This window comes from Aythya fuligula, chromosome 2 (assembly GCF_009819795.1).
Source record: "Aythya fuligula isolate bAytFul2 chromosome 2, bAytFul2.pri, whole genome shotgun sequence".
NCBI classification, from domain to species: Eukaryota; Metazoa; Chordata; class Aves; order Anseriformes; family Anatidae; genus Aythya; species Aythya fuligula.
Genome location: NC_045560.1, coordinates 4,835,711 through 4,853,763, shown reverse-complemented (window position 1 = coordinate 4,853,763; position 18,053 = coordinate 4,835,711). Strand labels below are relative to the sequence as shown.

The following is an 18,053-nucleotide window of genomic DNA, read 5'->3' as shown; positions in this document are numbered from 1 at the left end:
AACAGAATATGTATTATAGTAGCAAATGTAGCCTAGGAAACAACTCTGCATTGCAGAGTAGAGCACCAAATAGCTGAAGAAATGTGATTTTGATAACTAAGCATTTCCTTTGGCGCACAGAAAAATTGCAGGTGCTAGAGACCAGCAGATCTGCACCAAGATAATAAGGCGTGAAAATAAAGGGCTATAGATTAACTGTAAAAGTAGATGGTCAAACACAGGAATATATTGGCAACAGTAATGATCACACAGATTAAATATCCAAGCTTGTAGATACTTCTGCAACTCTGAAGATGTTAATCAGAAAAAATCAGTTTTCCCAGATAATCACACAAAGGGATGCTTTTTGTTCACTTCACATTTTCTTGTCGAGAATAAAAGACATTACTGCTAAAAGAGAGCCTTGGAGACAATGATATTGAGATACTGAAATCTGACAGTCTACTTAGTATTTGTATGTCCAAAAACCTTAGTAGTAAAGCTCTTATAAAGGACTGTAAAACACAGATTCTGTCCTCAAAACTGTCCTTCTCAGCCCCAGAGAAATTAATGGCACTGATGAATAGAGGTGATACATTATCAGAGAACTTTTTGCACTGTAAACCAAAAAGGCACGACAGAGGTCTTTAAAGAGTTGTAAGGCTTCAGAGTTCCTGATTTATTGGAGTTTCTTTACAAAGGGCAAGACAAAAGGACAGGAGGCTGAAGCAGCTTGCCTGAGGTCAATTGCAGGGTGTGAAGCAGGTCTCATTTTCTGTCTGGTCTGACAGTTGCAGGTGAAATAATCCTACTACCATCCCTTTCAAACAGGCACAATGACAAATGCTGTCTATTGACTGTGGCCACATACCAGAACAACCCCATGTGCCAGTGATGTCCTGGGCAGACCAAAGCAAGCCATGGCAGGTCTTTGCATTCAGTAAAAGCTGTACTTTTGAGGCAATGAAATCAGAACCAAAAGGGTTCTAGCATGAGGCTGTGGTCCTGTTGCCTGCCTGCCCACCAATCCCAAGGCCAAGAAAGGCAGAGGAGAGGCAGCAAGAGAAGATCATTAAGAAAAACAGTGAATGAACAACTCTTTCACAAACGCATGGAAACAGAGGAAGCACTTAAGCCAAAAATGCTAGAAATCAAGGCACACATCTCCTCATTTGCAAGGTAGCTATTTTGTCTCTGGTATTTTCTCCCTGCTCTCTCTCTTTCCTACCCCTCCTTCTCTGTTGGTAACTGCCTGCTATTTCATTCTGCCTGCCTTGGATGCAGTACAGCATGTATCACATTTATTCTTTATCTCCAGGGTTTAATCACCAAGTCCCCTCTCTCACCTGTTGTCCTTTGGGGTGGCAGCTGAGATTTTGGTTTTTGTCTCACAGCTGGCACACATGGCACTCCAGTGGTTCCCCACAAATGCCTTCTGAGTGTGTCCTAGTGTCCCTTCCCTCCACCTGGGTTCACACATTGCATTCTTTGACAGCACCAATTTCAGAGCCACTCCTCACCCAAGGTTGAGGCCATCTTTCCTTCCAACCCCACAACACTTGTCTAGGAGCTCATTGCTGCTGCTTAGTTCTGCACAATCTGTCATTTCTGCATCTAAAATCACTTAACTCTTTCACTAAAGTCTTCTGCGGAAACTCCACCTTCACCCATTCCCACATTGACTCTTAACTCATGTTTTGTTGTTTTTTTTTTCCAGGCACAAGGCCTCCGTCTTTGCTCACTTTCATCTCCCTTTTTATTCCCAGTCCTCTTGGTTGATGCTCTGCTCTTCCACTGGCCAGTCTTTTTGGTGCTATCCTTTTTTATCGATACTTCCACTTTTCCTGCAACCTTCTGTAATTCCTTCCCCTTAGCGGAAGAGGAATAAATTAGCCCTGGAAACCAGTCAGTCGCAGCAAGATGAGAAACCTTTAAAATCTGAAGAATAGCTTGTGTGTTCCCAGATGGCCTCAGAAGGTGTCACCTTCCAGATGTGTCAGGGACTCCTGCGCTAGACATTTACATCGCTGCTTGGATGCATGCTCCAGGCTTGTCACAGGGACACCTGGAACCAAGTCACTGCTGCTTTCTGCTGACAGTTGGACAGCAGGTTTATTGCTCTTACCTCAAGATGGAAGAGGACGTGGATACCAAAGTCAGAGTTCAAGTTTCCAGCAAGCGTTATGCAACACTTAAGACCTAAACATTTGAAACTTTCAGCATTTAAACTGTTTAACTTAATCTCAAGAAAGCTATTTTTATCCAGTCCTTCTACCTTGAGTGTCTGCTATCCTGAATGAGCCATCAATGAGTCATCAACATTTCAGGATTCAATCTAAGCAATTAGCCCTGCCTTTTCCAGCTGATTTTCATTAAGGTAACATGGCAACTAGACAAAGGTCAGTGCCCTGTGCGATTCACTTAATTCCCCGGAAATCAAGCAAAGGATGAACTAAAGCAAGTAAAGTGGTGCAGAACAATTACATAGATTAATATGTAGGATACCTAGATTCCCAACAAGAGATTGAGCCCCCTCTTTCTGTTACATATCATGGGATAAAAAATCTGCATATTCTGCTTACATCTCAAGTGTCTTAGAAACTAAAGAAACACCAACACTAAGTGCCATGCCATAGCTGTCTAAGATGAACAAGAGGTGGATGATAGAGAATACTGAAGGAGCCATTGGAAATCTGTAGGATTGCACAAAACCATAGATGATTAGAAGGAGAAGTAGAGAGCCTGCAGTACATCATGTTGTCACGCCATGCTTATTTTCACCAAGCAAAGCCAGGACTTTCTTAGCTGTATACTCAAAATCACTAAAACCAGTTCACTTCTAGAAGATGCTGGTCAGATCACAGTAGAGTTTTCAAAACCACTCCAGAACCCAAGGACTTGGTCACATGTCTGACTTACCAAAATTGAATGAATTTCTTTCCCTTAGATTTAAGAAAGGGAATTGTAGCTGAAGTATATCAGAAGCTGAGTTCACACATGGTTGATTTCCATATGGTCCCAGAGCATCAGTGGCTCATTCATGTGTCTGCCCAATTAACCTTCAGTACCTGGTCCAGTTACTGCAAGGAATGGGGAACCAGGAATGGGGTTTTGATAGAGCACCTAGGAGAGGTAACGCATTGAAGACATTCAGGTTACCTAAGCAGCTGAAGAAGTGATGAGAAAATAGCACCACAAATTCTCTCGAGGCCCTGTAATTGAAAAGCAATGTTCTACTTGTGCTCGTCCGTAGTGTGCTGATGTAATCACAGCAACTCAGTCATGGATTACAGCTGAAATCTAGCAGAGAATCAGTAAAACGAGGATCTCTAATAAATACTTTATGTCCATTTGCTGAAATATTAAACAATTATTTATCACGTTTCCAGTTACAAGAGAACATTTTACATACTTACATGGCCTTATAAACTGAAACAAACTACTATGATGCCTTTGCTCTTCTGACAGACTCGCCTCTCCAGCGCAGTTCACAGATCCTTCTATTCCCTTAGCATTCGCTGGAGGAATAAAATAAAGTATAAAATGGCTCTTGTGTGAGCATAAAACTGCTATTACTATTGCTGCCAGAATTTATTTTACAGGAGAACTGAGAGAGGAAGGGGTTATGGAGAGATTAGGATTTAAAAGACAAAGCCAGGATGAGAATGGTTTTGTAGGTAGATAGGGATGACTTAACTACACAAAAAAAAATGTTGGTGGTGATATTTTAGACCTTCCCAAGAAAAAATAGGAACCTGCAGCAAATATCAGCATTCAGAGTGCTGCAGCCTCTCACCTCTGGGTTGGGCTGGATAATGCAGTGCACCATTGTACCTACATTTGCATCCGCTCCTGTCCATTTTGAGGAGGCTTTATTTGAAGTAGAATGAGGATCCAGAAAATCTTTGTTCCCTCACTTCTCAAACAAACAAAACAAAACAAAACAAACCCACAACCCTTCTTATTTTAGTGCTGGAAAGAAGGCTTCCTTAGTTACAATCAACTTTGGTGCAGTGCCACAAGCTGACAGGTGGAAATGTGCATTTTTAGAGAGGCCTGACACGAGGCAGACATTTGTGAAATATGAACTTTTGGCATACTAGTGGGGCAGGTGGGTGCATTTACACGTGAAGTTTATGTGAAGTGGGAAATTCAGATCAAACTAGATGGCCAAAATGAACCAAATATGGATCTATGGCATTCTGGCTTTAGTGCAAAGTGTTGATAAGGAACAATGAAAGACATTAACACTACAGAGATCTTGTGAGCTGGTGGCAGTGTTACCTGGCTCCCACACCGCTCAGAGGACAAGGGCATGACTATGTAAAACCTTGCAGTTTATGATACCTAGAAATCCATTTCCAGCAATTAAATACCTGCTGACCTCACCGGTTTCCAAACAGAGCTCAAAGCATGTGGTCTGTCAAGTGTACTAAGATCAGTGCAGAAACCAGGATCCTTGAGAATACTCTTCACTTTCAAACTCTGCCTTAGCTGCTCTAGTTGAAAAGTGGCAATTGAGGTGGAAAGCCTGAAGATTCTGGAAGGAATGACTGCTCATCATGTACTTTAAGATACACAAGTGCTGATGCTTCAGGTATTAGTGGCATAATTCAGCAATAATTACATTAATACTCCCAGCAGTGAGAAAAAGAGTCACTAAGAGTTCACATCTAAGCTTAGTTAAGTTTAGTTAACAGTGCACTAGCAAAGTCATTTCCTAGTTTGACTTTCTCATTTTCATAGCATTTTTTAACCTTCCAAATCTCTCTTTGCTCCCCAGCTGACTCAGGAGGATAAAGCACTGCATACAGCCTCATGTCACTGTGTGTTCAGTGCTTTCCAGCCACCAGGGGCTTTGGACAATGCAGGCACATTGGGTATGGTTATTCCTCCTTCCATTTTTTTCCAAGGAAAATGCTTCATGAGATTTGATTTTTTTTTGTTTGTTTGTTTGTTTTTTTTTTTCTTTTTTGAAACATTGTACCAGTTTCTGTTTTTATCATTCACTTCAATAGATTGCTTCTTATTTCATAAATCTCAAACGGAGCAGTGTCTGGCCCTCTGGTATTCCAAGCACTGCAGACCTTTGTCAGCATAAAGCAATCTGAGTTTTATTGATTTTAGGAATTTGTCCCAAGAGCTACTGATTACAAACTCCATGAGTGATGTCTGATAGGAATTAAACTGCACTGAAAAAGGAAAATATCTACAAAAATCCATTCCCCTCCAATTTAATGGGATACCATAGTCCTTGTTGCCTTTGCAAGCTACTAAGGAATGGCTGTTATAAGCTGGATGTCAAGTCATAAGCTATGTTGCAGTCCAAAACTGAGTAAGAGTTTCCCTTTCATGGGATAGAAGACTGTAAGCAGAGTCTTGCATGGCATTTGCAGTCTGTGAACTTTACTGGGATGAGGACACAACTTGAAGTACTGTCCTTACAAACCATAGAAGTCATAAAGACTCACCATTACAGGAACATCAAAGACACTTCCATGCCACTGAGGAACACAGAAGGAAAGGTGAGCCCTGGTAGAGGTTGTCCAGAGGAGCTGTGGCTGCCCCATCCCTGGCAGTGCCCAAGGCCAGGCTGGATGGGGCTGGGGGCAGCCTGGGCTGCTGGGAGGGGTCCCTGCCCATGGTAGGGACATTGGAACTGAATGGGCTTTGAGGTCCCATCCAACCCAAACCATTCTGTGATTCTATGATTCTATGAAAAAGAAACACCTTAAATCCAGTCAGTGTGCTCACTGAGCTGCAGAACACCCCTCTCATCAGCAACAGGTAAATTGAGCAGTCACAGCTGAGGAAGGCATTGTCCCACATTTACTATATCTGTTATTTTTGTGAGGAGGGAGAACCTAGAGCATCTGCCAAGCACCTGAGGGTCTATAGGGGGAATCTAACAGTCCCTGCTGGGGGACTCTGGCAGGAAATATCCAGCTGATTGTACTGCAACAGGAAACAGTACAGTTATGAATGAACATGGTGTCTACAAGGAAGAATTCCTCTGTCATCCAAATGTAGGTTTTCATTGCCTGCTTTTCATGGAGGTGCTCCACAACTGAATGGCTACATTAAGATTTGCATAGCTCCACATCTTCTAACACAATACACACCTGCTTGGGAACAAAGCTTAGTGCTTCCCTTCCTTTAGCCTTTCAGAGCAGCCCTGGTGAAACCACCACCAACCATGTTCCTTCAGCCAGCATCCCACTGCCTAGCAAGTGCTCCACAAAGGCAGGACAGCAGGGTTCCTTCCAGAGCATCCTCCACCTCCTCCTCCACAGTGTCCTTGTCCCCACTTCACTTCAGTCCATCTCTTTTACCACCCAGCAGGATGTGGAGCTGCAGAGGCAGCACTGCCAGGAATTACAGCAGGACCAGGACCAGGCCCACCAGCCACACCAGTTTTGTTTCACCCCCATCCATCACTTCCACCCCCCAAGTGACTCAGTGCAGATGCTTGTGGACACTTACTTTACCTGCACTTTAAGTGACACCCTGTGGCTGAGAGGAAGAATTACGGGTGACCATCCCTTCAGCGGAATTCCCTCAGTGACACTCCCTGAGGTTTTGTGGCAATAAACGCAGAAGCCAAAGCCCAGGGAGTCACAGCAAGTCTCAAGGGCTCAGTGACTGTAGGGAACAGCCTGGTCGCTCCTTCCCCTGCAAGTGTTCAGACCTCACCCTTCCACAGCTTGGCTGGATGAAAACCGGTCATGAGGGAGAATAATGAAGGAAAGCCCACATCCACGAAAGGCCCCACGCTAGATCTAGCCATGTGGGCCATTTTTATGTTGTGAGATGAAAAATCTCTGCTTTGTCTCCTCTTGTAATGCATCTGATTCTTCCCCTTTCCAACGTGCTCGTGAGCTGTTCCCTCTTCCACTCCTCCCCTGGCCCCAGAAGCACATGATTGTGCAAGTATTGTCTGATTCCTATATTGTGGGAAGAGACCGAACCTCAATCCATCTGTCTGCCAGCTGGTTGCTGCTGTCATTTTAGACAACAGCTCACTCAAGAATGCATCGGAGAGGTGTGTGGGGCAGCTTCCACAGTAAGAGGGTCACAGAAACCTTCAAAAAAGATGCTCAGGGCCTGTTTGCTGACCCTCCTGAAGGCCATGAGGCTCAGAACCCTCTCACAGGCCCATGGGTGCTTTCTCACTGCGACAAGTCACTGTTCTGAGCAGCTCTGGATGATGTCCCCAAGTTCAGTATCAGCACCCTGAAGGACAAGGCAGGGGATCAGGCCTCTGACCGTCCCTGGCAGAGGATCAGGCCTGCCTGGTGCAGAATGGTGACAGCAATTCCTGACCCTGGGGAATGTGTCAAGTCTGCCTCAAAGATCAAGCCTAAACTTAGGAGAAACCCAACCAGGCAAAACAGGATCGTAGCAAAGCCACCTCTCGTAACTCACTGCAGAAGAACAAAAATTCTACCCACTGTTTAATTAGCTGCAGAAAAGGGTCCTCAACATGGCTGAAGCAACATTAACAATCTTCTTATTTTACTACATGCAATTAACTTCTGTTCTGTGCTCAATGAAGAAATCACACATTTCACAGGATGATGGCAGCAGGAAAGATGAGTTATTTTAATTTCTCCTTTTGTTTTCAACACTCTACTTCCAAGCTGCAAAATCAGAGTGATCTTTTACCACAAATTAAGCTTCACAATGGGAAGAAAAGAAAAAAAAAAAAAGTTAAGGAAAAAATGTACAGCCTCTCCCATCTGTGCATGCACTGAAATCAAGAGCTTCCCACTGCTTTATTTGTGGACGAGCTCAACCTAAACTAGCAAGAGAAAATGAACAGAGATGGTTGAAATCTTAATCTGGATACAGCTCTATTGGAGTCAAGCTGACCTAATCAACTGCAGATTTGGTCTCCTCAGAGAGAAGTTATACGAGCTTAAAAATATGTTTATTTCCCTCCCCCAGAATTCCAATTCCGGCCTTCTTTTTCCTCTGCTGTGTTTTTTCCGTTTCTCATCCATCTCCTTCCTTTAACTTTCATGTTCACTTGACTCCCTAATTGGCAAGTGCAGTGTTGGTCACCCCAGGATGGCTAAAACATGACTTCTGCAAAATGGCAGACTCATTTTTTACTAACTTTTTGTAGCGAGTCCATAATTGAAATCGGCTCCAAAACAACTTTTCTTACCCCAAGTTTCCTCTAGTCATTAAACAGTCCAGTGGGATAAAAGCCTTCCAGACATCTAACAAGGTTACAGAAAAGGGAAAAGGGTAGGAGCAGTTTTAGGGCTTAGTAGTATTTTTCTAAGGCTGAAGATACGCATACATTGCTTAGCAAAAAAGAAAAAGTTTTGTATTTGACCTTTGAAACGTGTCTCAGCAATGTGTTTTAAATATATAAAGAGCCCTTCAATCCAAATGGCAGCACACCAGCACTGCTCAGCATCTGCTGGCTCTCAGACTCGGATGCTTCTCCTCTTGCCTTGTCCTTTCCCCCAGCCCATACCTCAGCTGCAACTCCTCACTGCATCCAGCTGTACCTCGAGGAATCACCGCTCATGCTGACAAGACAGTGCCAATGGACATTTTATGTTCTTTTTCTCCAGTAAAGATGAAAGGCCACCATAGCATAAATGGTCCTCATCTTTTACAAAAGGTCTTGGCTTTCAAAAATGCACCCTTTAGAAATCAAACCAGAATAATCTCTCAGGAAAAAGTAAGCCATGCATATGCAATCATTAGAAGTACTCAGGCAGTAAAATACACAAGATAAAACATAAGTGAAAATGTTAATAGAGCCTTAGGCCAGCCACTTATAAAAATGCACATTTCTGTAATTACCGGGACAGGTCTCTACCCATATAATATGAACAAGACTCTAAAACCGATGATTTCCAAGCAAGGCTCATGTTTTATATGCAGGCTAAAACCACTGCTCCAGAAGAAGTCTGAACAGTAATTAGTAGTAATGAAAAACAGCAGAGGTTAGATCTTGTTAAAAGAATGGGTGTTTAACCTATGAAAATTAGCTCTTTTGCTGTTTTAAAATTAAATAATCTCTTTAGCCACTCTCAGAAGAGGGGGCATGAAAAAAAAAAAAAGAAAAAAAAAAAAAAGAAGAGCTATTAATTCACTTCTTCACTCTTCCCTCACCACACAAAATATTATAAGCCTCTGTTCAAGATGAGATGATAAAAAGCTGCAGGAGTTTTTCTTTCAGCGTAGAGTAAGCCATGTCAATAGATGCAGCTGTGATACTTGTGTCAATGGCTCGCTCTCTCCCACTTCTGTCCACCTGAACAACAGCCCAGTTGCTAAGTCACCAGCCCTCTCCAAACCATTGTCAACAAGGCATCTGGTTGTAGGGCTAGCAAGGAAAAGGTGGTGTACATACCCTTGGAACAAGGGGTAGTCAAGGAGGGACCAAATCCCCATCAATGCGAGGTTGGCAGTGCTTATGTGCCTATTTTCTGCACCGTAGTCCCTGGAGAAAACGAGGATGCTTTGTGCAATACCCAAAACACTTATCTGAAGTGGCTATCTCAGTCAAAGAGCTTTCCTGTACCAAAAGAGATATGGATTTGCAGAGAGATCCAGAGCTATAGAGACCTTTTGTCCACTTTGATCACAAAAGCAGGCTGACCTCCTAATGTCAGTCCTCAGGTGTGGGTTCAGTTCAGCTCAACAAACACCCAGGGATGAATTCAGCTGCCCATATGCAGGCATCATATCATTTTTCTTAGAGTACCTGCAATGCCTATGTGGCCTGGAAGATGAAACACAAACCTACAAAAACCCTGGACCCTATGAAACAGGAGATAGGCACCAGGCAAGATGCTTCTGGACATATCAAATGGCAAGAGATATTCTGCATGGACTACTGAGTTGATCTGCCCAATTACATTAAGCTGAATAACTCTCCAGGCTTCATCCCCTGGAGTGAACAGCGCTCCACTAACTTCTATCAGAGTTTAGCTACTTAGCTGTGGATACCTGCCTGTAAACACAGAGATTTGTATCTTCATCTTCAACCCAGAAGCCTTCCAGTACTTCCACCTCCTGCCTGCAACCACCGCAAACCAAGCCAACCAGCCCTTGTGGACGTGTCTCACAACCGAATACCCCTGCCCTGCATAGGCTGTTGTAGACAAACCCCAACCAGGCAGCCAAGGCTATGGGAATCAGCACTTATTGTCTATTGAATGAACATCTGGAATTCCCCATTGCAAAAAGCAATTCACAACGAAAAGGAAGAACTAAAGTAGATATACTTAAGCCTGTAACGCTCTAAGTACAACCACCCTTTTTTTGCAAGCAGTGAAGAGTCTCATTACTGCCCATCTGCTGAATTAATCAAGCTTGAGGATACCCTAATAAGTGAATTAATCTGTTTTCTAAAACACAAATAAAAGCTTCACACTGTCAAAGCATAAACACATCTAGAGGGCAGCAATGATACTGTCATCTTTAGCTAAATATAGATCCTGAACAGAGACAAGTGCACAGCCACACACTGCACCAACACATACATTTTTCCCCTTTTTTTTTTTTTTTTTTTTTTTTCCCCTTCGTTGTTTTGTTTTTCCTTTGAGTTTAATACAAGAGCTTTGCTGCCAAAAGCAAAGTTGTAAATGGATGGCATCATTTTCGGTTCCATGGTCAAAGAGCATTTTGCCTGCATTCACAAGTCATACAGCACAGTAACCAGATCTTGATTTGTCAGTATGACTTTGTTTCTCAAAAAAAGAGGGGAGAAAAAAAAACAAACCAACACAAAATAACAAAGTGTCAGAGATGAAAAATACGCACAGACTGACAGACTTTGTTTTACCAATCCAGCTGAAACTTATCTGAGTCACTCTGTAGTTCCCAAGGGACACACAGAAACACAGACACACAAGCACAACACCGCAGGAATTTTTTTTCTGCAGTTAAAATGGAAATATTTTATGCAAATAGTTTATTTTATAATTGCAAGCAGGATTTATTTTATTATTTTTTTTTAAATGCACCAGATCTTATTTATTTATTTATTTATTTATTTATTTATTTTTAACTCAAGTACCCTTTGCTGAAATTCTACTGGCATGTTGCAGGGTTTGACAGCATTCCATATCTGAGGACTCAGGGTTTCTGAACTGGAGTGATGGTCAAAGCGTAATAATTGCTAAAACAGATACCAAGCAAGGGGGAGGTCCATGCAAAGCCTTTGGTGAGTTGATCTGTGTTGTTGAGACCTGCTGCTTTGTCTTGAATTCCATACGCTACATGCACAGAAACTATGGCAAGGAAAAGAAATCGCCCCTTGAAGACCAGAAGCGAGGGAGGCTGGTTTGTTCTGGAGCAGTGTGTTGAGCTCGATTGAGGCTGGTATAAGATTTTCATAAGTTTAGGCACTTACAAGACCAGATTTTCTGGTGTCTACAATGCAAAAGGTTTTGTCTGTGATGAACTCTGCTGGGTTCATGCCCTCCAAATGATGAGCTACTTTTACAACACTGGTACAAACTTTGAATCCTTGAGGTCTTCATTTCTAAAAAAATTCACTATATCTTCATTAGCATGAGAAGTATACTAATGACCATAGAAAGCAAAACTAAAAATATGTTACAGTTCCTCACAGGCAACAGCTCTCAAATACAGGATTCCTTACAGTATCACCATCAGCTGAATTACAGACCAGAACCGGATAAACCCTTAGTAGAAAAGCGGCATTACGCATTGCTTTTTCTAAACTTGTCTGAATTGCCTCTCAAAAAACAATTCAGTACAATGTAATACACAATCATTTCTCTCTTTACTCCAACAAAATGAAAAAAAAAAAAAAAGGACAAAGATACACTACCTTTCCAAGGCAGAAATCTCACCCTATTCCAATCCGTCTCCTGACCAAGCCTTGACTTTACACCTGTGTTATTCACCTCTGAAATTCTCAAGCTGTTTCCCTTTTTTTGTTTTAATCAGCTGTCTGTGCTGTTTTTATTACCAGCACAAGGTGCACAGTCTAGGTTTTTAGCACACTGAGTCCTGCTACAATGGACCGCTGGTCATTCAACAAGCTAACTTGGTGAAACCATGCAAGTAAAAGCAGTCAGACCATGTATTGGTATTTGGCCTCCCCAAACTCTGGACATATTCTACATGTACTAGTTGGCAAGTCTTTCAGATCACCAAAGAGATTTCACCTCTTCAAATCTTAACTTGCTGTCCTACTGCTTCTCCAAGCCTTATTTACCTGGTACTACCAGTACCCAAGAGGCTATTGATTTTACAAGTTGTCTCAAATCTTGGTACAGTCCTTCTGTTCTTTTGCTTTGCTACAGCTTGGAAGAGCTACCCACATGGAAGAAATAAGATCAATTGCAACCCAGTAGCTAGAATGTAGTTTAGTTTTCTATTGCAAGCAACACACACTACTGCATCTGGGCACCAGTATGTACTACGAGTCAATATTGCAGCCATACTTTTTCTCAATGTGCATATTCACATTTTATATTCAAAGGAAAAACATGCCCATCTTCTCAGGCTGTAACAAAAAAATTGCCCCTGAAATCAAATCAAAACAAAACAACAACAACTACTACTACTACAAACCCACTTCATCAGGATTTCTTTAATTTAAATTAACATGTCACTGTTTTAAGAATAATGAATTTAAGAAGATTTATTAGCACTGTAATACAAGAATTAGCCATCGCTGAGAAGGAGGGAATCAGGGAAGAACTTTAAATCAGGTCAGTGATGAACTACTGAAAGCATTAACAGAGTTCATCAAAATACACTGGGGTATTAAAGATTTTTTTCCTTCCATGCACAGGAAAATCATTTAAATTCTCTCCAGTGTATTTATGACATAAATAAAGAATCATCCATAATGCATTTCTCTCCTTTTTTTTTTTTTTTTTTTTTTTCCCTTCATTCTTTCTTTTTGCAAAAATGAAAATAAGGCAGTGACATCCCCCACCAAAAAAAGGAAATGGTAAAAAAATACCCGTACTTCTTTGATATACCTTTTCTACGGCTGTTCTTTTAGGGTCCATTCTGATACACATGCTCTTGTCTAAGCTGTCCTTAATTCTCAGAATTTTTTATTTTTTTTTGTCTCATCTGAGACTGGAAAGGTAGTGGACTATTTGCTATAATTGAAGACAGCACAACCCAGCCCTTCACCCCTTCCCACCTATTTTATTGCAAAGACCATAGGTCAGAGAATATAGGATTTGAGGATGATCATGCAGTTCTCTGAGGTAACTTCTGTACTTTGCTCAAAGACGAGGATGACAGAAGCTGGTCCCTAAGAACAAATCTGGAAGGGGGTTTTGTTACATAGCACATACACAGAACTTTTGTCTAGTTATCTGACCTTTGACGCTTGGAGCTGGGGAAAGAGGTAATTCACTTTCCACGGTTAAAAAATAAAGTTGAAGATGACAGGGTCATGCTTTTACTGCTAGCCCATGAAATTAACACTACACAAAATTAGATTACCAACACCTGAACAACAGTTAGGAGTGAAACACAGAATGAAATGTCCCCAGTCCCCAGCACCCTAAGTAGCTGGAAAAATGAGTGACAAACAAGTGGGATACACATACCTGGAGCTAATACATGAAAACCTCTTAATGAAAGGTCCGAACAATATTGACAGATAAGGGAAAGGAAATGAGTGCTTGGGTCCGACAGCCTGAATAATAAATTCTTAGTGAGTCATCGTGATTGTTTACCTCTAAGACTCGAGCATCAGTTCCAAGAGATTTCTAAGGAGCCCCATACTCCCTTGCTCTGAATTTTATCTGCATCATAATATCCTCTGCCATTTCTCTTGCACTAATGATGCAGCCACCCCAGCCTCCTAAGAAAACTGCCAATGAAGTTACTAAACAGCTTCCAGACCTCAGCCTCCTGTTTGTTAGATATAAACTTCCAGCCCAGTTTGTCCCTATTTGCAGAAACAGCCCCTCAAACGGGAAGTCGAACACAGTTCTTAAGTGTTAGGACTAAACACTTTGCAAGCCAGAGCATCTTTAATCCAAACAGCTCAAGCACAGCTACAGTAAAACATACATTCAGGCACATATATATCTACACATAAACACCCTGACAACCAGCTAGCACAGTATACCCTCCTTAGACTGATGAGAGCATTTTTGCCCAATCTACCTAAACACACTGAGGAAAATAAGAATCCGTGTTCAGAAGTCTGTGCTTCTGAGAAATCTGCAACATTCCAGGCAGAAATTTTGAATATACAGGCTGGAATGTGGAGGAAATGTTAATTCCCAGGAAAGCACTTTTTTTTTTTTTTTTTTTTTTTTTTTTTTTTTTCAATGAAAAGATCATTTGGATCTCCCTAGGTGCCTTCTCAAAACCAGATTTGCGGGAGAAGAAAAAGAGTTTGTACTTACTCGTGGTGTTGTATTTGATCCCATTGAAGAACTCCGGGCAGGGTCTCTCTACTAGTTTCCCCGCTGAGGCTCTGGGCCAGCAGGTCCCGATCTGATCAGTGGTGGCATTGCAGTACGGACCTTTTGCATTGGAAAAAAAAAAAAAAGAGAGAGAGAGACAGAGAGAGAAAGGGAAAAAGAAGCAGTTGAGAAAGCACAAAAGCGACACACTTTGCATCACAAAGCAAACCCAATCTTAGCACTCAAAAAGCTTCTCTGAGCCCTGTGCTAGGTAATGATTCCTACCATGAAAGCCCAGGAAAGAGATAGAGAAACTCTCTAAAACAGTCTCTTGTAAATCCAGGAGGCTGCAGTTGACATCAAATTCTTCTAAGATGAACTGAGATATGGTCACATCCATTATTTCCCCCTGGGGCTGCTGGGCTGGATCAGGCTCCTTCCCCCCTTCTCTGTTTTTTGTTCCCTCTCCTTTCTTCCTTTTTGGAAAGAAGCGAGCATCAAGCTGCGGACACCCTGCGATCTCGTGTGTGTGAGCCTCTCTCCCTCCCAGAGTGCTGACAACTTGGCTGAGAGTCTGCGTCTGGCTGTGCAGTTCAATCCTTCAGGCTCTTCTTTGCTTTAAAACAGCAGCTCGGGAACCAATGGGATCACACTGAGCCCAGAGTAAGGGGCTCGTGTCTCTTAGCCGGCTTCCCTGGTCTAGCAGCTCTCCAATGCCGCCTCACGTTGCCAGACCGTTGTATTGCTTTCTCTCCCTCCCTCTCCTCTCCCTCTTCCTCTCTCGCGCGCACACACACAGAGTTTTATTGTTAGCTCCGGTGAAGAACACTTCTGCAAGAATACTCTGTGCGAATTCGAGCCAGGGAGAAAAGGAAAAGCCATCAGACTAATAAAACTCCTTGGGCTTTTTGGAAAGCAGCGCAGTTACTGTCTGCACCGCATGGAACGGAGGATGAGCAGGGATGTGTGGACAGAGAGGGGGGAGAAGGGACTTCGTCCAGTAAGTGGAATAGTGCATCCTGAGCAGGCCTGGAGAAAGAGGCAAGATTAACAGCTGGGATGTGGGAGATGGTCTGAGAGACGGGAGGCATCGGAACAGAGGAATCGGGTGACAACCAGAGTGGGGAGAGTGAGAGAAGGGCTGGGAGAAGCAAGGCAGGGGCAACTCTTCCTTCTGCCCCTTGTGCAGGCAGCGTGGGAGGGGCAACTGGGCAGGGCAAGGCACTGCGGGCAGAGTAGAGCTCTGGATCAAAGTGGACCACTCAGGGGTCAAAGAAGAAAAGAGAACACCCTGGTTTTCCAGTGATGGGGGGAGCCAGTAGGTCAAAGGATGAGCACTCAGACTGAGCCAGGTGGCAAGAAAATCTTCCTGGGTGAGGAGCCCATCATGTGGGGAGGGAGGGAAGCAAGGGGCTTGAGGACCTGAGGTCCCTGGGGAGCAGGATGAGAAGGGTCTGGGGAAGGGAAGGGATGAGTTTGGGTGGAGATGCTCAGAAAGGTGGTCACCTTTAGGGAAATCAGATCTCAGTACAATGAAAACTGAGTGAAATTCTGCACTTTGGAACATGCTGAAGAGCAGCTTAGACCTAAGAAGCCTTTTTTTTTTTTTTTTTAAATTATTTTTTATTTTTTATTTGCTACATTAGGATGTAGGGAAATTTTTAAGGAAAAAAAAAAATGTCATTTCTTGCCATCTAGCTCCATGGATTCAGAAGGATCTTAGGAAGCAAATAGAAAACTGACGTGTAAGGGAGAAATGCACAATAAGTATATATAGTAGTGGCAGAGATGCAGAAACAAAATACAAGGAAAACAAAGAAACTTTGACATAAAAAAAAGAGATTCAGCAGTGGACTCCTGGTTGCAGTTTGTGTTCACAACTTTAGATCAGACGTGGTGTTATACTGACTTCAAAGCAATGGCCTAGGACTTCTAATAACATCCATCTCCCATCCTGCAATGGTCTGGACTTTCCCTTTACTCATATTTAAGATTGAAAGGCTTCATTCTTCACCCTTCAAAGACAGAAAGAAGCTTGCTATCCAAAGAAAGGGGGAAAACATGAGTTAGAAGGGCAAATAAATTTGCAACATGCACCAATGAGAGAACTAGACAGAAAACTATTTTGCCATCTGCAAACCTGAAGATTTTTGCTCATTTTTATAGTTTGCAATATGAGAGGGTGAAAGAGTGCCATCAATTTTTGGGATGAATATTTTTGTTTTAAATATGCAAAAACCACAAATTAACAAATGCCCTAGCTATCGAGGCAGCACAATGTTCTGAGGTAAGTGAACGAATCTCTTTGCTTCTCTGTCTGGAGCCACGATCTCCTTCCCAAGTGAATATTCCCAAAACTGCAATGCTTTTTGAGAAATTTGCATTTCAGCAAACTGACCTTTGTCAACACCTCCAGATCTCTTTGTCCCACGCATCTCTAATCCCCAAAAGCAGGAAAGAAAATTTATTCAGTATCATTCACACAACATGGCCACCACCAACGTGCTGGTTGTCTTAAAGCAGAGCTTTGAGGAGAAAACCCTATTTCTGGAACTTTACAGTGAGAGGTATAAAGGGTGCTCTAACCCTCCAAGCAACTCACAGAAGTCTGTCCCTCAAAGTATCTTCAAGTGTTCACTTTAAGTTACTTCACTTTCCTAATGGAGCAGTTAAGTTCAGATTTTTTTATTTATTTTTTTTTCTTTTTATTTTTTCTTCAAGAGTCCTTCTTAGTGATGGCTGTGAGTTCTTCTTGGAGGACAGTATTTGTAAGTGCCCAGTGGCATCAGTGAACTCAGTGGCCATTTCAATTGATGCACAACCGATCAGTGAGTAGGGCACTCATTCAGGATGCTGACAGGATTTTTTTTTCCTTCTGCTGTCTCTACGCAAGACAAAATCACTATGCTTGGGCCACGGTCTCTATTTTTCATCTCCTGTCTGCCCTGTCTATTTACTCACTATTTGTGGAGCAACTTCCACAGTTGAATCATAAACCCAGCTGGAGGATTTGGGCACTAAACTTCCATGAATTTTTGGAGGAACACATCATTTTATAAATTACTGAAAGAAAGACAGTTTCAAAAAAGGAGTTACTTATAAATTTGATTAATGTTTCACTTTTCTAAATGCTGCCCTGTATTTTCTTGCAGAAATACTTGGGAAATGGTTCCAATAGTACAAAGACAAAGACTGAGCTGGATTTAATTTCAGAACTGTTCTTTATAGTAGTTAACACCCAAAACAACAGTCCTGAATTAAACTAAATATTTTCCAAGAATGAAGAAAACAGTTTCTTTGTTTAAGTGAGAAGAGCTAGAAAATCGTCATCCTAAAATGATTCTCCTTTCCATACTTTCAATTTGGTTCCATTTAGAAAATCAGAAACAGTATATACAGCACAGGTAACGCTACTGTATTACATACATTTAACAGCAACAAACCTCAAAAATAATTATAGAGGTGGTGAAAATATTCTCTGTGAGTAAATCTGGATGTGGAAAATAATTTGCTGTTCCTCAGTCCACAAACCTGCACCATCATTTGTTAATCTCTTCTCAGTTCAGCCACAGTCTCTTCATGCAGAGCTCCTTTTGTAACTTTCCCTGGGTACAATTAACTTCTTCGTCAAAGTTTCCCTTTGGCTGGATCCATTTAAATCTTGACTGTCAATTTGAGTCATTCAAG

General features: G+C 42.1%; 1 protein-coding gene across 1 annotated transcript in view; it reads right to left on the bottom strand.

The window, feature by feature from the left end:
* The window catches only part of CRHR2 (corticotropin releasing hormone receptor 2), a 108,314-nt gene extending 93,358 nt beyond the window's left edge, over positions 1-14,956 (bottom strand). The window contains exons 1-2 of the mRNA XM_032183444.1: positions 14,652-14,956; positions 14,367-14,486 (exon numbers count right to left, since the gene is read on the bottom strand). Of these exons, the coding sequence (XP_032039335.1) occupies positions 14,367-14,486; positions 14,652-14,766 (235 nt within the window). The 5' untranslated portion in view covers positions 14,767-14,956. The remainder of the gene's footprint in view (positions 1-14,366; positions 14,487-14,651) is intronic.
* Between the last annotated feature and the right edge of the window lie 3,097 nt (positions 14,957-18,053).